The 16,641-nt window shown below is 37.2% G+C and overlaps 1 protein-coding gene across 26 annotated transcripts in view; it reads left to right on the top strand.

Annotated features, from left to right (window-relative positions):
• Positions 1-16,641, top strand: part of KDM4C (lysine demethylase 4C) — a 405,440-nt gene that overhangs the window by 246,901 nt on the left and 141,898 nt on the right. For 23 of the 26 annotated variants that reach the window (XR_008713536.1, XM_055578102.1, XM_055578093.1 and 20 more), the window contains 3 exons: positions 1,310-1,491; positions 3,394-3,607; positions 5,537-5,613. Coding sequence is in view for 24 of the 26 variants with exons in the window: in XM_055578102.1 (XP_055434077.1) it covers positions 1,310-1,491; positions 3,394-3,607; positions 5,537-5,613 (473 nt within the window). In the remaining 2 variants the exon portion in view is untranslated. Of the gene's footprint in view, positions 1-1,309; positions 1,492-3,393; positions 3,608-5,536; positions 5,614-6,979; positions 7,030-7,672; positions 16,439-16,641 lie in introns of those variants that run through there. The other 3 variants (XM_055578112.1, XM_055578113.1, XR_008713537.1) reach the window with 3 other exon arrangements.

Genomic DNA, 16,641 nt, shown 5'->3' with positions numbered 1-16,641 from the left:
TGACATATTGAATGTAGCACTTTCACAGCAGCATCTTTTAGGATTTGAAATAGCTCAACTGGAATTCCATCACCTCCAATAGCTTTGTTCGTAATGATGCTTCCTAAGGCACACTTGACTTCACAAGTCAAATTGCCAACATCTGCTGGATCATCGAAAAAGCAAGAGAGTTCCAGAAAAAGATCTATTTCTGCTTTATTGACTATGCCAAAGCCTTTAACTGTGTGGATCACAATAAACTGTGGAAAATTATGAAGGAGATGGGAATACCAGACCACCTGACCTGCCTCTTGAAAAACCTGTATGCAGGTCAGGAAGCAACAGTTGGAACTGCACATGGAACAACAGACTGGTTCCAAATAGGAAAAGGAGTACGTCAAGGCTGTATATTGTCACCCTGCATATTTAACTTCTGTGAAGAGTACATCATGAGAAAAGCTGGCCTGGAAGAAACACAAGCTGGAATCAAGATTGCCGGGATAAATATCAATAACCTCAGATATGCAGATGATACCACCCTTATGTCAGAAAGTGAAGAAGAACTAAAGAGTCTCTTGATGAAAGTGAAAGAGGAGAGTGAACAAGTTGGCTTAAAGCTCAACATTCAGAAAACGAAGATCATGGCATCCGGTCCCATTCATGGCAAATAGATGGGGAAACAGTGGCTGACTTTATTTTTTGGGGCTCTAAAATCACTGCAGATGTTGATTGCAGCCATGAAATTAAAAGACGCTTACTCCTTGAAAGGAAAGTTATGACCAACCTAGACAGCATATTCAAAAGCAGAGACATTACTTTGTCAACAAAGGCTGTCTAGTCAAGGCTATGGTTTTTCCTGTGGTCATGTATGCATGTAAGAGTTGGACTATAAAGAAAGCTGAGTGCCAAAGAATTGATGCTTTTGAAGTGTGGTGTTGGAGAAGACTCTTGAGAGTCCCTTGGACTGCAAGGAGATCCAACCAGTCCATTCTGAAGGAGATCAGCCCTGGGATTTCTTTGGAAGGAATGACGCTAAAGCTGAAACTCCAGTACTTTGGCCACCTGATGCGAAGAGCTGACTCATTGGAAAAGACCCTGCTGCTGGGAAATATTGAGGGCAGGAGGAGAAGGGGACGACAGAGGATGCGATAGTTGGATGCCATCACCGACTCAATGGACATGGGTTTGGGTAGACTCTGGGAGTTGGTGATGGACAGGGAGGCCTGGTGTGCTGAGGTTCATGGGGTTGCAAAAGAGTCGGACACGACTGAGCAACTGAACCGAACTGAACTGATCCTGCTCACTGTGTTTTCATGCCCTTTCTCTTCAGAGTTGCCTGAGGTTCCATCGATTGAGGAAGAAGTGGAAGAAACCGAGTCTTGGGCAAAGCCTCTGGTTCACCTTTGGCAGACGAAGTCCCCAAACTTTGTGGCCGAGCAAGAGTATAACACAGCCATGGGCAGAATGGAGCCACACTGTGCCATTTGTGCTCTGCTCATGCCCTACTACAAGGTAGCTGGCGGGAGGGGCCCCTGCCCACGTTTCTTTTCACTGTAGCACTTTCTGTGTGGCTGTAAAAACACAGGTGAATTATTGTAGTTAGTATGCACACGGTGAAGAAAACATTAGTTCTTCTGTAGCTAATGACCATCATAGAGCATCAAACAGAATTCCTGCGTGCCACTTGAGAGACTTTTCTTTAACAGTGCTTTATCATTTTTGAATGTCTTAATTTATTTCATTCAATGGTTAATTCCAACCTTTCTTTCTATCCACTTCACCAAGAAACACAGACCTTAAAGCTTCAAAATATTAGAAGCTTGCAGAGAGAGAACTTAGACCTAGTCTCTGCTTTATGTTTGAAAATATTACTCTCAATCATATAAATGTCAGCTCTGGGCTCACATTTGAAATACGTCTCTTCATCTTTCCATGTAGAACATGCAAAAGACACAGCAGGACTCAGTGCAAACCAAATTGTCCAGTTTATCCCCATCAGCCAGCTATTCATCATATTATTTTCAGATGTCATGTCATATATATTATGCCCAAAGCATCTTAGATCACAGAGGGCCACATTCTTCAGCACTAACACAAAGAAAATGATCTTTAGGAATCTGGTAAGGGTAGAACTCAGAGAAGGCAATGGCACCCCACTCCAGTATTCTTGCCTGGAAAATCCCATGGATGGAGGAGCCTTGGTGGACTGCAGTCCATGGAGTCAGACGTGACAGCGACTTCACTTTTACTTTTCACTTTCATGCATTGGAGAAGGAAATGGCAACCCACTCCAGTGTTCTTGCCTGGAGAATCCCAGGGATGGCGGAGCCTGGTGGGCTGCCGTCTATGGGGTCGCACAGAGTCAGACATGACTGAAGCAACTTAGCAGCAGCAGCAGCAAGGGTAGAACTACTAGGTCTGTTTTAAGATACAATATTATAAAGTGTATTGATGTAAATATTGTGTTCTGGATTATATTTTCACTAATAGAATCAGAAATATTCTATTCAAGATCACATTGCTCTTAAAGTTCCACATGAAGTAATTCTGTTCAGACATTTCAGAGCATAAAAATGCATAATGTGCCATATTCTCAGAACTTTGTAAATAGAGGAAATAGTTCATTCATCTGAATGAGACATTAGGGAGTGATTAACTGTATTTTTATTTCCCATTTATTGGTAAATTTCTATGTTTTCTTGAAAAATTTACCTTTGTTTTGATTCTTATTTCTGTATCATAATCTGCCTGCATATTTCCCTAATGATTAAAAAAATTCCAACTAAAATTATAAGATTTGGGGAAATTTATTAACATAAGGTTTCTGGGATAAGGTAGTTCATTAATTATATTCAAATAAACAATGAATATCTTATATTTTGATGAGAGATGACAATTTTGTTTGCATATTATGCCTTGTTATCTGATGTCATTTGCTAGTTGTTTCTGTCTTGCTGTTTTAAAACTTTGTGATGAGACAAAAACCTTCAAAAACTCTCTAAATACTGTCATACAAATTAAAACTGAGGTCTTTGAAGAGTCTCCTTCAGGTGTAACCAGGTAAGATTCTTCAGTAAATCAAATCAGATCTATTAACCTAGTGCAAATAAAGAAGCAAAAAAAGTTCATCAGAAGGATCATTGCTTCTCACGAACTTTGTCTTTAAGAACATAATTTTAGTAGCTCATCCCTTTCTGTAACAGTGGACATATAGAATCTCCTTTTGTTCCTTCAGCTTAGCTTCTGGATGGGAATCTGGGGAGCAGAGGTGATAGCTGGAGGACAAGGACAAGAAGAAACAATACAGAAGTGGAAAATTAGTAAATGAAATAGCTCTTCGTGGATCTATCCAAAGCAAGTGATTCGAGCTCCTTTCTGTATTTTTTGCTCATTTGCAAATATTGTGTTTTTCAGCCAGATAGCAGCAATGAAGAAAATGATTCTAGATGGGAGACAAAATTAGATGAAGTGGTGACTTCAGGAGGAAAGACTAAGCCCCTCATTCCAGAGATGTGTTTTATTTATAGTGAAGAAAATATAGAATATTCTCCACCTAATGCCTTCCTGGAAGAGGATGGAACAAGCCTTCTGATTTCCTGTGCAAAGTGTCGCGTACGGGTTCATGCAAGTAAATGAGTCTATCAGTCATTAATCACTGGCTTTTTAGTGCTTCACATAGTCTTGATTTCTCACCCCTCTGCAGCCTGTCAAATCTATCACAGTGAACTGTTGGCATCATTAATGATTAGATCATTGTTTCTCATATTTCTTCTAATGAAAGTATGAAAGGTATAATCGTCCTTTTTTGTATTTTATGTGGTATCAGTGGGGAACAGGTCTGATGGTTTGTTTTTTTGGGGTCCCCATGTGGAGTCACCATGGGACTCCTTTCACATGCTTGAATTTTACTTAAGATATAGTTTATAAAACCTTAATTTTAGTCTCTTATGTTGATTCATCACTATTTTCCTTTGTAAGTTTTAAAAAGAATGAGTATTCTTTTGGTGATTTGGGGAATTGTTGTTAAATTTAATTCCTGAGTTAAAATTTTATTCTTTGTAAGAGTAGGGAGATCTTCATTGCCTTTTGGGGAAAACAGTCCTTCGAGTTGTTTTCCCCCAGGACTGAGATTGTTAGGCTCTATACCTGTCTCAATTAGCTATTTTCACATAATTGCGTTAATGGAAAATACATTTTTATAGATTAATCTGTCATCTAAACCCTCTAAAATGTATAAAATGGATCAGTTATACATTGCAATTGTATTTTAAAGCATTTTAGTATTCAAGCTCTTACCAAGTCACATGTTTTAATAACATTCTTAGGTATGGTGTGAGTCTGTCAATGGGTATGAATGATTTATAATATATGTATTACATTCTGTATTTACCCCACAGTAATACCAGTCTTATATTCAGGTTCAAATTGCCTGGCTATCAGGCATTTATTTATTAGATACTTTCAGCTTCCCCACAGGATTTGAACATGTGTTTGAAATATAATTATATAAAACTTCTTATTTACTTCATCAGTCTGTAAGACACTCAGTACATACACACACACACACACACACACACACACACATTCACTCTACACGGTTATATGTATATGAGAGGCATAGCATCATTTTACAAACAAGTTAGGATTTAATCTTGACTCTAGAATGCACTAACTGTGCAACTTAGTCATAATATTTTATGAACATGTGCTTGAACTAAACATTTTATGATCTTGGTTAACTATTATAGGCTTTTCTTTGGGTAATTACATTTCTGTTATTTTCCCTTCCCAAGTCAAATTTTATAGAAATTTGATATTAAAAATTACTTCTTTAAATTCTATTCATTTCAAAGCCCTCTTTTTTCAGGAAGCCAGAGTAACACATGTTTGTTGGAGCCATATAATTGCTACATATATCATGTATTTACATCATCAGCCATCTCTTTAAATTGTTGAGTCAGGCAGGTACTGAATAGACAAGTAAAATCGAACACATCTCTTCATCACCAACCGTGAATTATGTATCCTTTGTCCGTATCACTGAAATTAAAGCTAATTAAATGTAATTTTTGAAGTGTAGTTTTAAATTACATTAATTTTATGCATATAATTTTATGTTCAGAAATATTTTGTTTAAGTTTATTTATTGTACCATTTTAAAACTTCTCCAAACTTTGCTTCATAAATTGCAGCTTACTTTGAAATATGTTTTATATGAGTAAAGGACTAGACCTGAAAGTTTAGAGATTTTATTATTGCCCATTCAAGTATTATCATTAGTATTCTTTATGATATTCTTTATGATAACTAGTGTGAGCATTGGTAACTGTTTAGATGCCTACTCTCATGCTTCCTGGCAGTGATATCCTGTTAGATATAAGGTGTGAGAACCAAAAGTGTCTCTGAGCCAGCCTTGTTTATGTTTTGTTCTAAGCAGTGAGAATCAAAAATGGTATGGTAGGTTGTTGCTCTGATTTTATTTATTCAGTGGCTAAAATGTGTCATATTCACAAAATACAAAAGGCTTAATTAATGGATCCATACTATTATTTTGTAGGTTGTTATGGAATCCCTTCTCATGAGATCTGTGATGGATGGCTATGTGCCCGGTGCAAGAGAAATGCATGGACAGCAGTAAGTGGCTTATTCATTCCATCCATTGTGGGTCCGTTTAAATCTAGTGGTACATGTACTTTTGTGTGCAGTTTCACCCTTCCCTGTTTTTCTAGTCTTCTATTTCCAAATCATCCTACTGAATATCTCTGTATCTACTGTGGAAATGTTAAATACATTTCTAGAAATCACTCTCTGCTCAGGAACCTACAGAGGCTAGCAGTTTTTTAGAGCATGTCCAAAATACTGCTTCACGTTCTTTGCCAGCTTGGTTTTGCAGTTCTAGAAAATGAGTATTCTGAGTGACAGTGAAGATGGGAATCTCTAGGGACCTCTGAGGAAACCATTCTCATTCACAACTATTCCACTAGCGTGAGCTCTTCCCTGTTTATTCATTTATACATTCATACTTTAGCAAATTTTAAAGTGTTCTGTGCTAAACATTGCTGTGAACTTGAGACAGAAACTACAACACCAAATTATTCTCTGTTTGGGAAACACAGATTTCTCTTCACCTAAACTGTTTTCCCTGAAGATACTATAGAAACTTTAGCTTACACCCAAGCATTGCACTCCATTCCATTAATCTACCAGTTCACTCATTTTACAGTTTGATTATGTGTTGCCTTAATTTTTCTTAAAAATTCTCTTTCAAGATGTATCAGAACGTTGTTGAAGGTGGAGACCGGTCAGATCTCAAGACTGTATCCCTCATTCTTGATCTCATAACAGATGCTCAGCTTCGTTTTGATTATAATAGTAGCCTTTGCTTTATTCCTTAATGATCTCTAATGACAATGGATTAGATTTCCTTGCAGCCAAAGTTAAAACCCTGAGGCGGAATGTAAAGACCATGTTTTGCATGATGAAAATTTATGTCATGATTATATATGTTTAGCTCTCAGTGTGGAAATAGACATATGGTAACTATAAACTAAAGGCATCTGTAAGAGTGACTTTCTGTATGATTTTATTGCTGGCATTCACTTTGGATAGTGAGGGGAAAGCAGGGGAAAGTAGGGACCATCTTTATAGTCCAGATAATCTGATCTATGTGGTATTAGAGGTAATATCTCCAACTTAAGAATTCTTTCCATTAGTGGGCCCAGATAACATTTTGATACTTCATTTGGTTGATCATTACATTAACAAAAACTGTATAACTGCACAGCATCTGTAAAACAGCCAGGAAGTCCTGCTGTAATATATATATTCAGGTCTTGTTTACCATGCTGGTTCTATTCCTATTATATGAGCCAAAGCAAAGTCTTGTAGAGTCAGTTTTGTTGATGATGTCCCCTCTTTCACCCTGAAGTGTAGATTTAGAATTTAGAGCTACTCTAATTCAGTTCACCAAGGCATGAAGAATTCTCTGTTCCATTTGCAGTTACTGCTTGGCTCCCATGCTCACACACCAAGCAGTCCTGTTACCCCAAGGTACCATTGTCCTTTGCATGGCAGTGCCAGGGCTAGGCCTCAGTCAGCCACCCTGATTCCAAGACTGCTTCTTAGCAATTATGTTGTTTTCCTTTAGCATGTCTTCAGAAGGAAATACTTAGATTAATCACTCTCTGCAACTGATTTAAAGCATATTTCTATTAATCTTAACCTCTCTGTACCCTGAGAAAATACAGTGTGCCTTTTGTATTTTAATATTGACACCGTGTAAATCTCTCTTAATTTGCGGTAAAGACAGGAGCTCTTGAATACAACTTTGCATGGATTTTTTTCAGACCTACATAATTTCTTAGCTCTAATTGGAAATGATCTAAATTCACAATGGGCCAATTATCATTATTATTATTATTTTTCAGTTTATCCATTCTGAGTGAATGTTGTCCTTGAAGCTCTATTTCTAAATTTTTCTCTTGAGAAATAATTGAATTTCATTTTAAGCATTGCAGAGAAGTAACTGATATATTCTGGCTTTAACATCCTTATTTAGTATGGCATTGAGTGTTGCAATATTTATATTTTACTAAGCACTTAAGTATGATTCTTTGGGTTTTGTGGCTGGAATGGTTGCATTTGGGAAGTACACTTAGACCTGTCTTCTTAGGAACCAATCTAATACTGTCAGTTTTAGGTTCCAGAGGAGCATTGGATCTCCTTTTGGATGGAAGCTCTAAAAGAACCTAATAGAAATCTAACAGTGCGGCTGAAGTCAAATGATATTTCAATCCTGGCTTTTAGTTCACTAACTCTGATTACTAAGTGTTTCCTGGGATTTTCTGTTTTAAACATAGTTTGTGAAAGTAAGGCTTATTCATCATGAATACAAATGACTCCAGTAACATATTTTACTTGAGATATGTGTTTATACAACAAATGTGATTGTTTCAGTTAATTATATTTCCTTTAATGATTATTGCTTTGAAAATCTTACAGGTAAGAAGAGGGTACCTGAAACACCTTATATTTATTTTCATAAGGTGTGTGTGGGAATCGTATGTGATAGTTCTATTTTTTAAAGATCAAAAAATAAAAATTAAAGGTTAAAAAGAGCACCTGTTGATGGACAAATGGATAAAAAAAAGTGTCTCTATACACACACACACAAACACATTCACACATGCACACATACGTACAATGATTATTATTCCTCCATAAAAAAAGGAAATTCTATTGTTTTGTTACAACTTGGGTGAAACTGGAGGGTGTTATTCTAAGTGGAATAAGTCAGAAATATACAAACACTGTATGCTTTCCATTTACATGTGGAATTAAAAAAAAAAAAGGCAAAGCAACAACAACAGAAATACAAACCTGAGCTCATAGATACAGAGCATATTTTGGTAATTGCCATGGGCTGGGGGAACGAGGGAAATGAGTGAAGGTGTCAAAGAGTACACACTTCAATTACAAATACATTCTGAGTGTGTAATGTACGGCATGATGACTATAGTTAACAGTGCTTAATTAGATACTTGAAAGTTGCCAAGAAAGTAGATCTTAAATGTTCTCACCACACACACACACACACACAACAAAGGTATTTAATGTGAAGTGATGGATGTGTTAACTAACCTTATTATGGTGATGATTTCTCAATATAGAGATATATCATGTTATCACATTGTACAACTTAAACTTATACAATAAGTCAATTATATTTCAATAAAACAGGAGAAAAAGAGGGAAACTATAATAGTAACTATATCATATAAGTAAGTATCAATTATTTACACTTTCAAAGTAAAGGCATCATAAGGTTTATTTCAGCAAATCCAGGCCATAAATAAATGAATAACTAGCTAACTAACTGAAGTCATACATTAACAGGTAGTTGGGGTTGGTAGTTGCAGATGTGCCGGAATTAGTGTTCACAGACCAGCTGTCTTTTTATTTACCAGTTCTAAGGAATGGAAGTCATGTGGGCCAAACTGCTCTGCTAGCTTTTCAGTAACTGAAGACCAGAACTTTGTCTCATTTCTCTATAATACTCCTAATACCTGGTGTACTGTTGGATCATTTCTGAACTTACAGAGCCTTTATCTGTGACCTTCAGCATTCTCATCATTTCCCGAAGTCTTGGTTTAGTCCTCAGTGTATTTGATTTTGCTTTTTTTTTTGATTTGATTTGATTTGATTTGATTCTTTTTTTTTTACTTTATCCACTTGTATCAATTAAAATAAGAAACAAAAGACTATATTGCAGCCTTAACTATATGTAGTAGAGAAAAAGATAACTTACAAATTTTGAATTACACCCTAACTTGGATTATAGAATCCTGGCTCTATGCCCAAATTCAAGTGAAACAAAATGAAACAGTTAAATTCCCCAAATACCTGTCTTTTGTGACATAAGGTTATAGCTCTCATAGTTCTAATTAAATATCATTGCTCTGTGCCTGTTTGTCGTATTTCAGTACTGCTCAGATAAATAGACCTGTGTGGAAGCTGTACATGCATTTATGTAATAAATGTTACATTTATGTAATAAATGTTAAGCTTATAACCCAGCTTTATTAGAATGTTTTATTTTCAGCTCTGTTTTGTTTCCAGCTCTTTTGTGACTATGTGATTCATTTTGGAGCAGTTTGTACTCCTTCATTATAGTAGCACTTTAGAGCATATTCTAAACATTACCAAGTTCTGTTTTTAGGTGTTGAATGTCAACACTCTGATTCTGGAATGTGTTTCTAGTTATTTTGAATATTAATTTGTATCTGATTACTTTTGACCTAAATTACTAGAGTTTATGTCTAATCCGTTCATCAGCTTCCATTTTATAGTGAGTAAGTTACCACTAATTAAAAACATAATATTCGCACTGTAAAAATGCTGAATATGTATTGCTTTCTTTCAAGGTTTTTTCCCCCCACCATTTTCTTTTTTATTCCTACTTTGAAAAATTTTTTTTAATTCTGAGTATTTCTGTGAAATACCTGAATTCTGTGTTAGAGCTTCACTTCTAGTTATGAAGGAGGATGTTAGTTAAATGTGTGGATTGAACTGATAATCTGAATACTTTTATCCTAAACAGTAATAATTCATGTGCTTAATACTCTGTAGAGTATTAAGAGGTAGTATGCTAATAACTACAGAAGGATTTTCTATGCTATCTTCTAAAAGATTTATATTATTGAACTCTAAAGAATAAACTATAAGCAGGTTAAGAGGTTAAACTTTAGGGATAGTATAGCTCTTTGGTGGTTGTTTCTCTCCAGGAAATTTAGATGTTTCTTTTGAGGTAGGGGGAATGTGAGGTTTTGTTTTAGTGGTGTAAATGGGAGTGGAAGTTGCATGGGAAAATTGGTAATTTATATCATGGAAAGTTGTGTCATACTCAGGTTTATGACTTTGACAAATCATGAGTTGTCAGTCTTCTGTCCATGGTAGCTTTAAGCCAGTGCTCTTGTTTTTCAGTGTCAGTGAAAATTTCCAGTGTCTTTTGTGCTATGTCTTACTAGGGAGCTTTTTAAATTACCTTATATAATTCTTGCAGGGCAAGGCAGGGTAGACATAGTAACTCACATACCTGAAATCTAAAATCTTAATTAGAGGAAGATTTAAAAGCAATGTAATGAGAAGGTTCGATTAGAGACAACTATCTAAGGCCTCTTCTGACCTGGAAATCCTTTGATTCTGTGTTGTTTTGTATTTCCATTTTGCTTTAATTAGTTTTCCTTAAGAATTGGGCACCTTCATGAAATCTAAATTTGTTTCTGTACTTCTTAACCTGGTCAAAGGTGATGAGTTACAGAAAAGTACAGGAGTTGAAGTGACATTGGTAATTATTGGCTGGATCAGTGTAATTTTTATATGCTCAAGGAAACTTTCATTTTTTAAAAAAAGTGACTTCAAGGCCTTACTGTAATTTTATTTGGATTATGCAATATGCATTATCTTCTGGATAATGCATATTATGCGTTATGTATTGTCTTCTGGATTTCTTTTTATTTCAATATATCCCTTTACTCTTAATTTAGAAGAATTTGTTTAAATATGTTTATTTGAATGTAATACAGCAGAATACACAGTTGCATATTCTTGAATAGATAATGCCATGGTATGAAAAGGTACATTTTAAAATGAAAAAGTTAAAAAAAAAAAACCTTAAAAAAATTCTGTATAATGAAATAGTAAACTAGGTTGCTGTTGTAGTTTAGTCATTTAGTCATGTCCAACTCTTTGCCACCCCATATAATTAGGACTTCCCTATCCAGGATGTACTCTGGGCTTCCCTGTCCTTCAGTGTCTCTTGGAGTTTGCTCAAACTCATGTCCATTGAATTGGTGATGCCATCCAACCATCTCATCCTCTGTCACCTGCTTGTCCTCCTGCCCTCAATCTTTCCCAGCATCAGGGTCTTTTCCAGTGGGTTGGCTCTTTGCATCAGGCGGCTAAGGTACTGGAACTTCAGCTTCAGCATCAGTCCTTCCAATGAATATCCAATAATATCCTTTAGGATGGACTGGTTTGATCTCCTTGCTCTCCAAGGGACTCTCAAGGGTCCTTTCCACCACCACAGTTCAAAAGCATCAATTCTTCGGTGCTCAGTCTTCTTTATGGTCTAACTCTTACCTCCATACATGACCAATGGAAAAACCATAGCTTTGACTATATGGTCCTTTGTCATGCAATCTTGACTCCAGTTTGTGCTTCACCCAGCCCAAAATTTTGCTTGATGTACTCTGCATATAAATTAAATAAGCAGGTGACAATATACAGCCTTGACGTACTCCTTTCCCAATTTTGAACCAGTCTTTTGTTCCATGTCTGGTTCTAACTATTGCCTCTTGATCTGTATACAGGTTTCTCAGGAGACAGGTATAACAGACCACCTTCTCAGGTAAGGTGTAGATTATTGTAATCCACACAGTTAAAAGCTTATTGTAGTCAGTGAAGCAGAAGTAGATGTTTTTCTGAAATTCCCTTACTTTTTCTGTGATCCAATGGATGTTGGCAATTTGACCTCTGGTTCCTCTGCCTTTTCTAAATCAAGCTTGTACATCTGGAAGTTCTTGGTTCACATCCTGTTGAAGTCTAGCTTGAAGGATTTTGAGCATTACCTTGCTAACATATGAAATGACCTCTACTGTACGGCAGATTGAACATTGTTTGGCCTTGCCCTTCTTGGGATTGGAATGAAAACTGGCCTTTTCCAGTTCTGTGGTCACTGCTGAGTTTCCAAATTTGCTGGCACATTGAATGCAGCACTTTAGCAGCATCATTTTTTAGGATTTGAAATAGCTCATCTGGGATTCCACCACCCTCACTAGCTTGTTCGTGGCAATGCTTCCTAAGGCTCACTTGACTTCACCCTCCAGGATATCTGGCTTTAGGTGAGTGATCACACCATCATGATTATCCGGGTCATTAAGACCTTCTTGTACAGTATTTCTCTGTATTCTTGTCACACATTTATTATTTATTTAAGAGCATTTATTCTCTGTACAATAACAAAGTTGCATTATATATTATAAACAGCATAGATAGCATTCTGCTTTTTTTTCTTCAAAATAGTTTTAAGAAATCAAAAAGTAAATACGAAATAAGTTTTCACCTTGGTCACATATCTTTTCACTTTATTTTGCTTATTTGTTTATTTGTTTTTTTAATGGAGTAAAAGATATGAGCAAGCTGTACCTTGATGATCATTTGGTATTAGCATTTTCTTTCTTCTTACAAAGAGTGGAATATACAATTGCAGTGATTAAAAACATTTTAGTGTCTGTTTATTTATTCTTATTGCTTGATTGTAAATAAGTGGCATCTATAGATTGAGTAATGGTTGCAATTCATGCCCTCCAAGGCTTAGACATAGCTATTGTTTTGGCTTTTGAAAGAAAGTGAAGTGTTTTCTCTTCATGAGTCATAATCACCAAGTTAAAATCTGGAAGTACCTGAGGTAGTGGTCTTTCAACCACCCACCCCCATAATGTTGCTAAAGCTTGTGAACTAAAAAAAAAAAAAAAAGTCTTTTCACTTGTTCAAAAGTATTTGTTTATCTGAACTCTTAATCCTGGAATATACCGTACTCTTAAATCTCAACTGTTAAGGCTCAGGTAAAACTGATTAACTTCTTGGAAAGTTGGTAGGTCATCTTTGGGACCCATGAAGTCCCCCTGTTAAATCTGAAGGCAGTGCTTTCTCTTCTCTCTCTCTGACATGGGAGTTCTCTTAGGATGGTGATCACTAAAGAAAATATATGTCGTTGAGAATGATTTTACCATATTCCATAATACAACCATTATTTCTCCTGTCCCACTCCTTAGATAAGATTAGTGTTATAGGAACTTAACCTGGCAGTCCAGTGATTGACCCCATGCTCTCAATGCAGGGAACATGGCTTCAGTCCCTGTTTGGGGAACTACGATCCCACATGCCACACAGCACTGCCAAAAAAAGAAAAAATGGTGGTACTGATAATAGATGTTAGAATTGCCCATCATTTGGCTCTTAGAAGTCTTGTGTTTAAAAAAGAAAAAAAAGTAGTTCCATTTAAAAATTTTTGACTTACAAATTCAGAATAGTTGTTGATCTAAATATAATCTACTTTAAGTAGCAAGGATACTAGCTTCCAATTTTCCTAGCTTCCAAAAAATTTAATGCTGACAGAGACTGTACATTTCTTGATCTATCTCAGAAGTCTCATTTTACAGATACTAAGTCAGGGGTTTGAGAGAGTAAGTCCTTTGCCCAGGCTCTGCATTCTATATGGTAAGAGAGCCCAGACTCGTGGTACTCATGCCTCTAGATTCCCAGGCCCAGAATCTTTTTTGTTTTTCCTCAGTTGTTTGTTTTTAGAGTGGAAAGAAGGCTGAATAACTGACCTAATTTTGAACCATGTATTTGAATGATTTCAGTTTGTTTACTTTGAAAATGAAGTCAACACTAATAGTGTATTTATTTGGTCTTATACTTAGTATGGAATAATTAGTGTTACCGGGCAGTTGAGCAGAGAAGTGCCCTTACTCTTTCTTATCAACTCTAGTTTCTTCCTGGAGGACATTTTCCAGAGTTGAATGATCTCCTGGATCTAGTTTCCCAACTGACAACCGAGTTGACATTTTTCTTTAACAAAGAGCTCTGAAGTAGCTTTGTAGATTGGAGCCATTGATTTTTAGATCTTATTGGCTTATGGCCTTGAGAGGTCATGGCTACGCTCCTGCACCCTGTGATGTGTTTTATTTTTCATTTCATGGACGACTGTCAAGACCACGTGGTGAGAGGCTGTCTTTGATCCTCACACATAGTAAAAACAGTGAAAAAGAAAGAAAAGGAAGACTGTGTTCTTGTTAGAGACCATGGCTCTGTGTAGCCAAGTGTTTGCTTGTGCTATTGCTCCTCTCCAGTGAGGTGTCTCTGAAAGCTGCTGGCCAGACCACACTCGCACATTTGAGCTAACACGTTTGAGTTCAGAATCACCTTCTACCTCCGAGGAAGGCAGATTATTCTGAACAGCTGCAAACTTAAACCTTGGCTCACAAAGGCCAGAGTGGTAATAATTATTTTATTTTAACCAAACATAACAGCATGTTGGAGGATATCAATTTTCTTGACAGCATAGTTATGATGTGGAGGCTTTTCTGTTAGGGACTGCTTATAGGCTAAAAAAGTCAACAATCTTTTTTTTTTCCCTCTCCTGTTAATTCTTCTCCCTTTTGCTCAATAAACAGCGTCCTCTCCCTACCAACCCTCCCACCCCCCTGGTAATGAAGAGAAAGAAAGAGAAGTCTACATAGCTTATTGTAACTGGGACTATATTCATAAACAGCTTCTTGATTGAGAACAAATGCCTCATTAATCTTAAGTGCTTCAACCAGAGAGCACAAGTAAAGTCAAGAAGAATAATGACTGACATTATGGGGAGCATAGCATACTGTACTGCACACCAGGGTGTGCATGCCCCGAGGTCACTGGGCTGCACGGTGCATCTCCTTAGCAATGAGGAAAGAGATCCTCAGGAAGCATGGAGTGGGAAAAATACCTTGCATGCATTTCTTATGAACGGCAAAAACTAGTCCAGTGGCAGGATGAAGGAATCATGTATTTTGCTATTTGTTACTGAAGGTCATGGTGGGAAGAAAGAATAAACCAGCTGGATTTTTACTTGAAAGCCAAGTGTTGTATAATTTTAAGTACTTTGCTCAGGATCCTGGAAATACTATTATGTAAATACCTTGAAGTTCCATGTAGATTACTTTGGCCATTCTTAAATTATCGGAGTTCTTCTTCCTAACATTGAACCATTGTGTGCCTGGTCTGGTTCTCTGCACACTTCAAGGTAATTTTTACACTATGGTAAGGAAGGGCATCAGAAAGAAAAAAGGTGGAAGGGACGTAATTTGAAATGTAGGGTATGATTTCCTGTTCTTCCATAATTGTCCTTTTGTACAAATGGCTATATGCTTGTATTTTAATGGTTAAATTGTAGTGAGATCCCTGTCCCCTTGCAGCATGTCCACATCCTAATCCCTGGATCCTGTATGTTACACTGCATGAAAAGGGAATTATGGTAGCAGATGGCATTAAGGTTGCTGACCAACTGACTTTACAATAGGGATATTATTCTGTTTACCTGGGTGCATGCAGTGTAGTCAGAAGGGTCCTGTAAGTGAGGAGGAAGGAGACAGAAAAGGGCAGATTGATGTGATGTGAGAAGTGCTTGGCCTGCTCTGGCTGGCTTTGGAGGTGGAGGAGGAGGACCAAGGACTAGGCACACAGGGTCCCCTTAAAGCTGGAGAAGGCAAAGAAATGGATTCTCCCCGAGAGCTTCCAGAAGGGAGTGACCTGGCCGACACCTTGATTTTAGCCCAGTGAGACCCATTTTGGAATTCTGACCTACTGAACTTTGTGTTGTTTTAAGTCACTGCATTTGAGGTAATTTGTAATTGCAGTAATAGAGAACTAAAGGAGGTATCATAGACAGCCTTTTGAAACACTCTTAACTGTTCGGCATTCCACTGGGTATGTTGTATTTTCAGTGTCAGCTTTCTCTGACTACCTTCTGTGTCTCTAGCCCACATCCCCAGGTTCCAGGCCTCCACAATCTTTTCACCTCACTCTGATACGTGATTCAGTGAAGCTCCCAGCTTTTCGCAGTCTCTCCCTCCCGTCTTGTTGTTACTTCCCCTTAAGCTGCTATGTTTTTTTGCACATACTCTCAGCTCCCTTCCCACTCTCTGACTTTGATACTCTGCCTTGGTATAACTCAACCCTGGTAAATCCAACTCTACTCTGTACCTGCACCCCGTAGCTGAATGGCTGTGGAGAAACACCCAATATGCAGATTGCTCTTGCTTTCAGTTGTAATTGGAGGTAGGTCTTCACTGGTGTGGATAATTCATGTTGCATCTCATCATCCATTCTCTCTACCCCTCTCTTGGCTGACTGGTTCATATCTTCATATTTCCCCCATCCTCACTCTCACCTCATCAAGTCTCTTCATATTCATAGAGAAATGGAAAGACAGCAGTAGAGACCTTAAGGTTTCAACCTGCTTCATAACTATAATATCGCTGCTTCTCTCTAACACCATCCCCTCTTTTATACACAGGACCATAATTGCAGTAATTCATCCCTTTCTTACCCACATCTCTT

This window comes from Bubalus kerabau, chromosome 4 (assembly GCF_029407905.1).
Source record: "Bubalus kerabau isolate K-KA32 ecotype Philippines breed swamp buffalo chromosome 4, PCC_UOA_SB_1v2, whole genome shotgun sequence".
Taxonomy (NCBI): Eukaryota; Metazoa; Chordata; class Mammalia; order Artiodactyla; family Bovidae; genus Bubalus; species Bubalus kerabau.
Note: the sequence above shows the minus strand (reverse complement) of the source record. Positions and strands in the feature narration are given on the sequence as shown.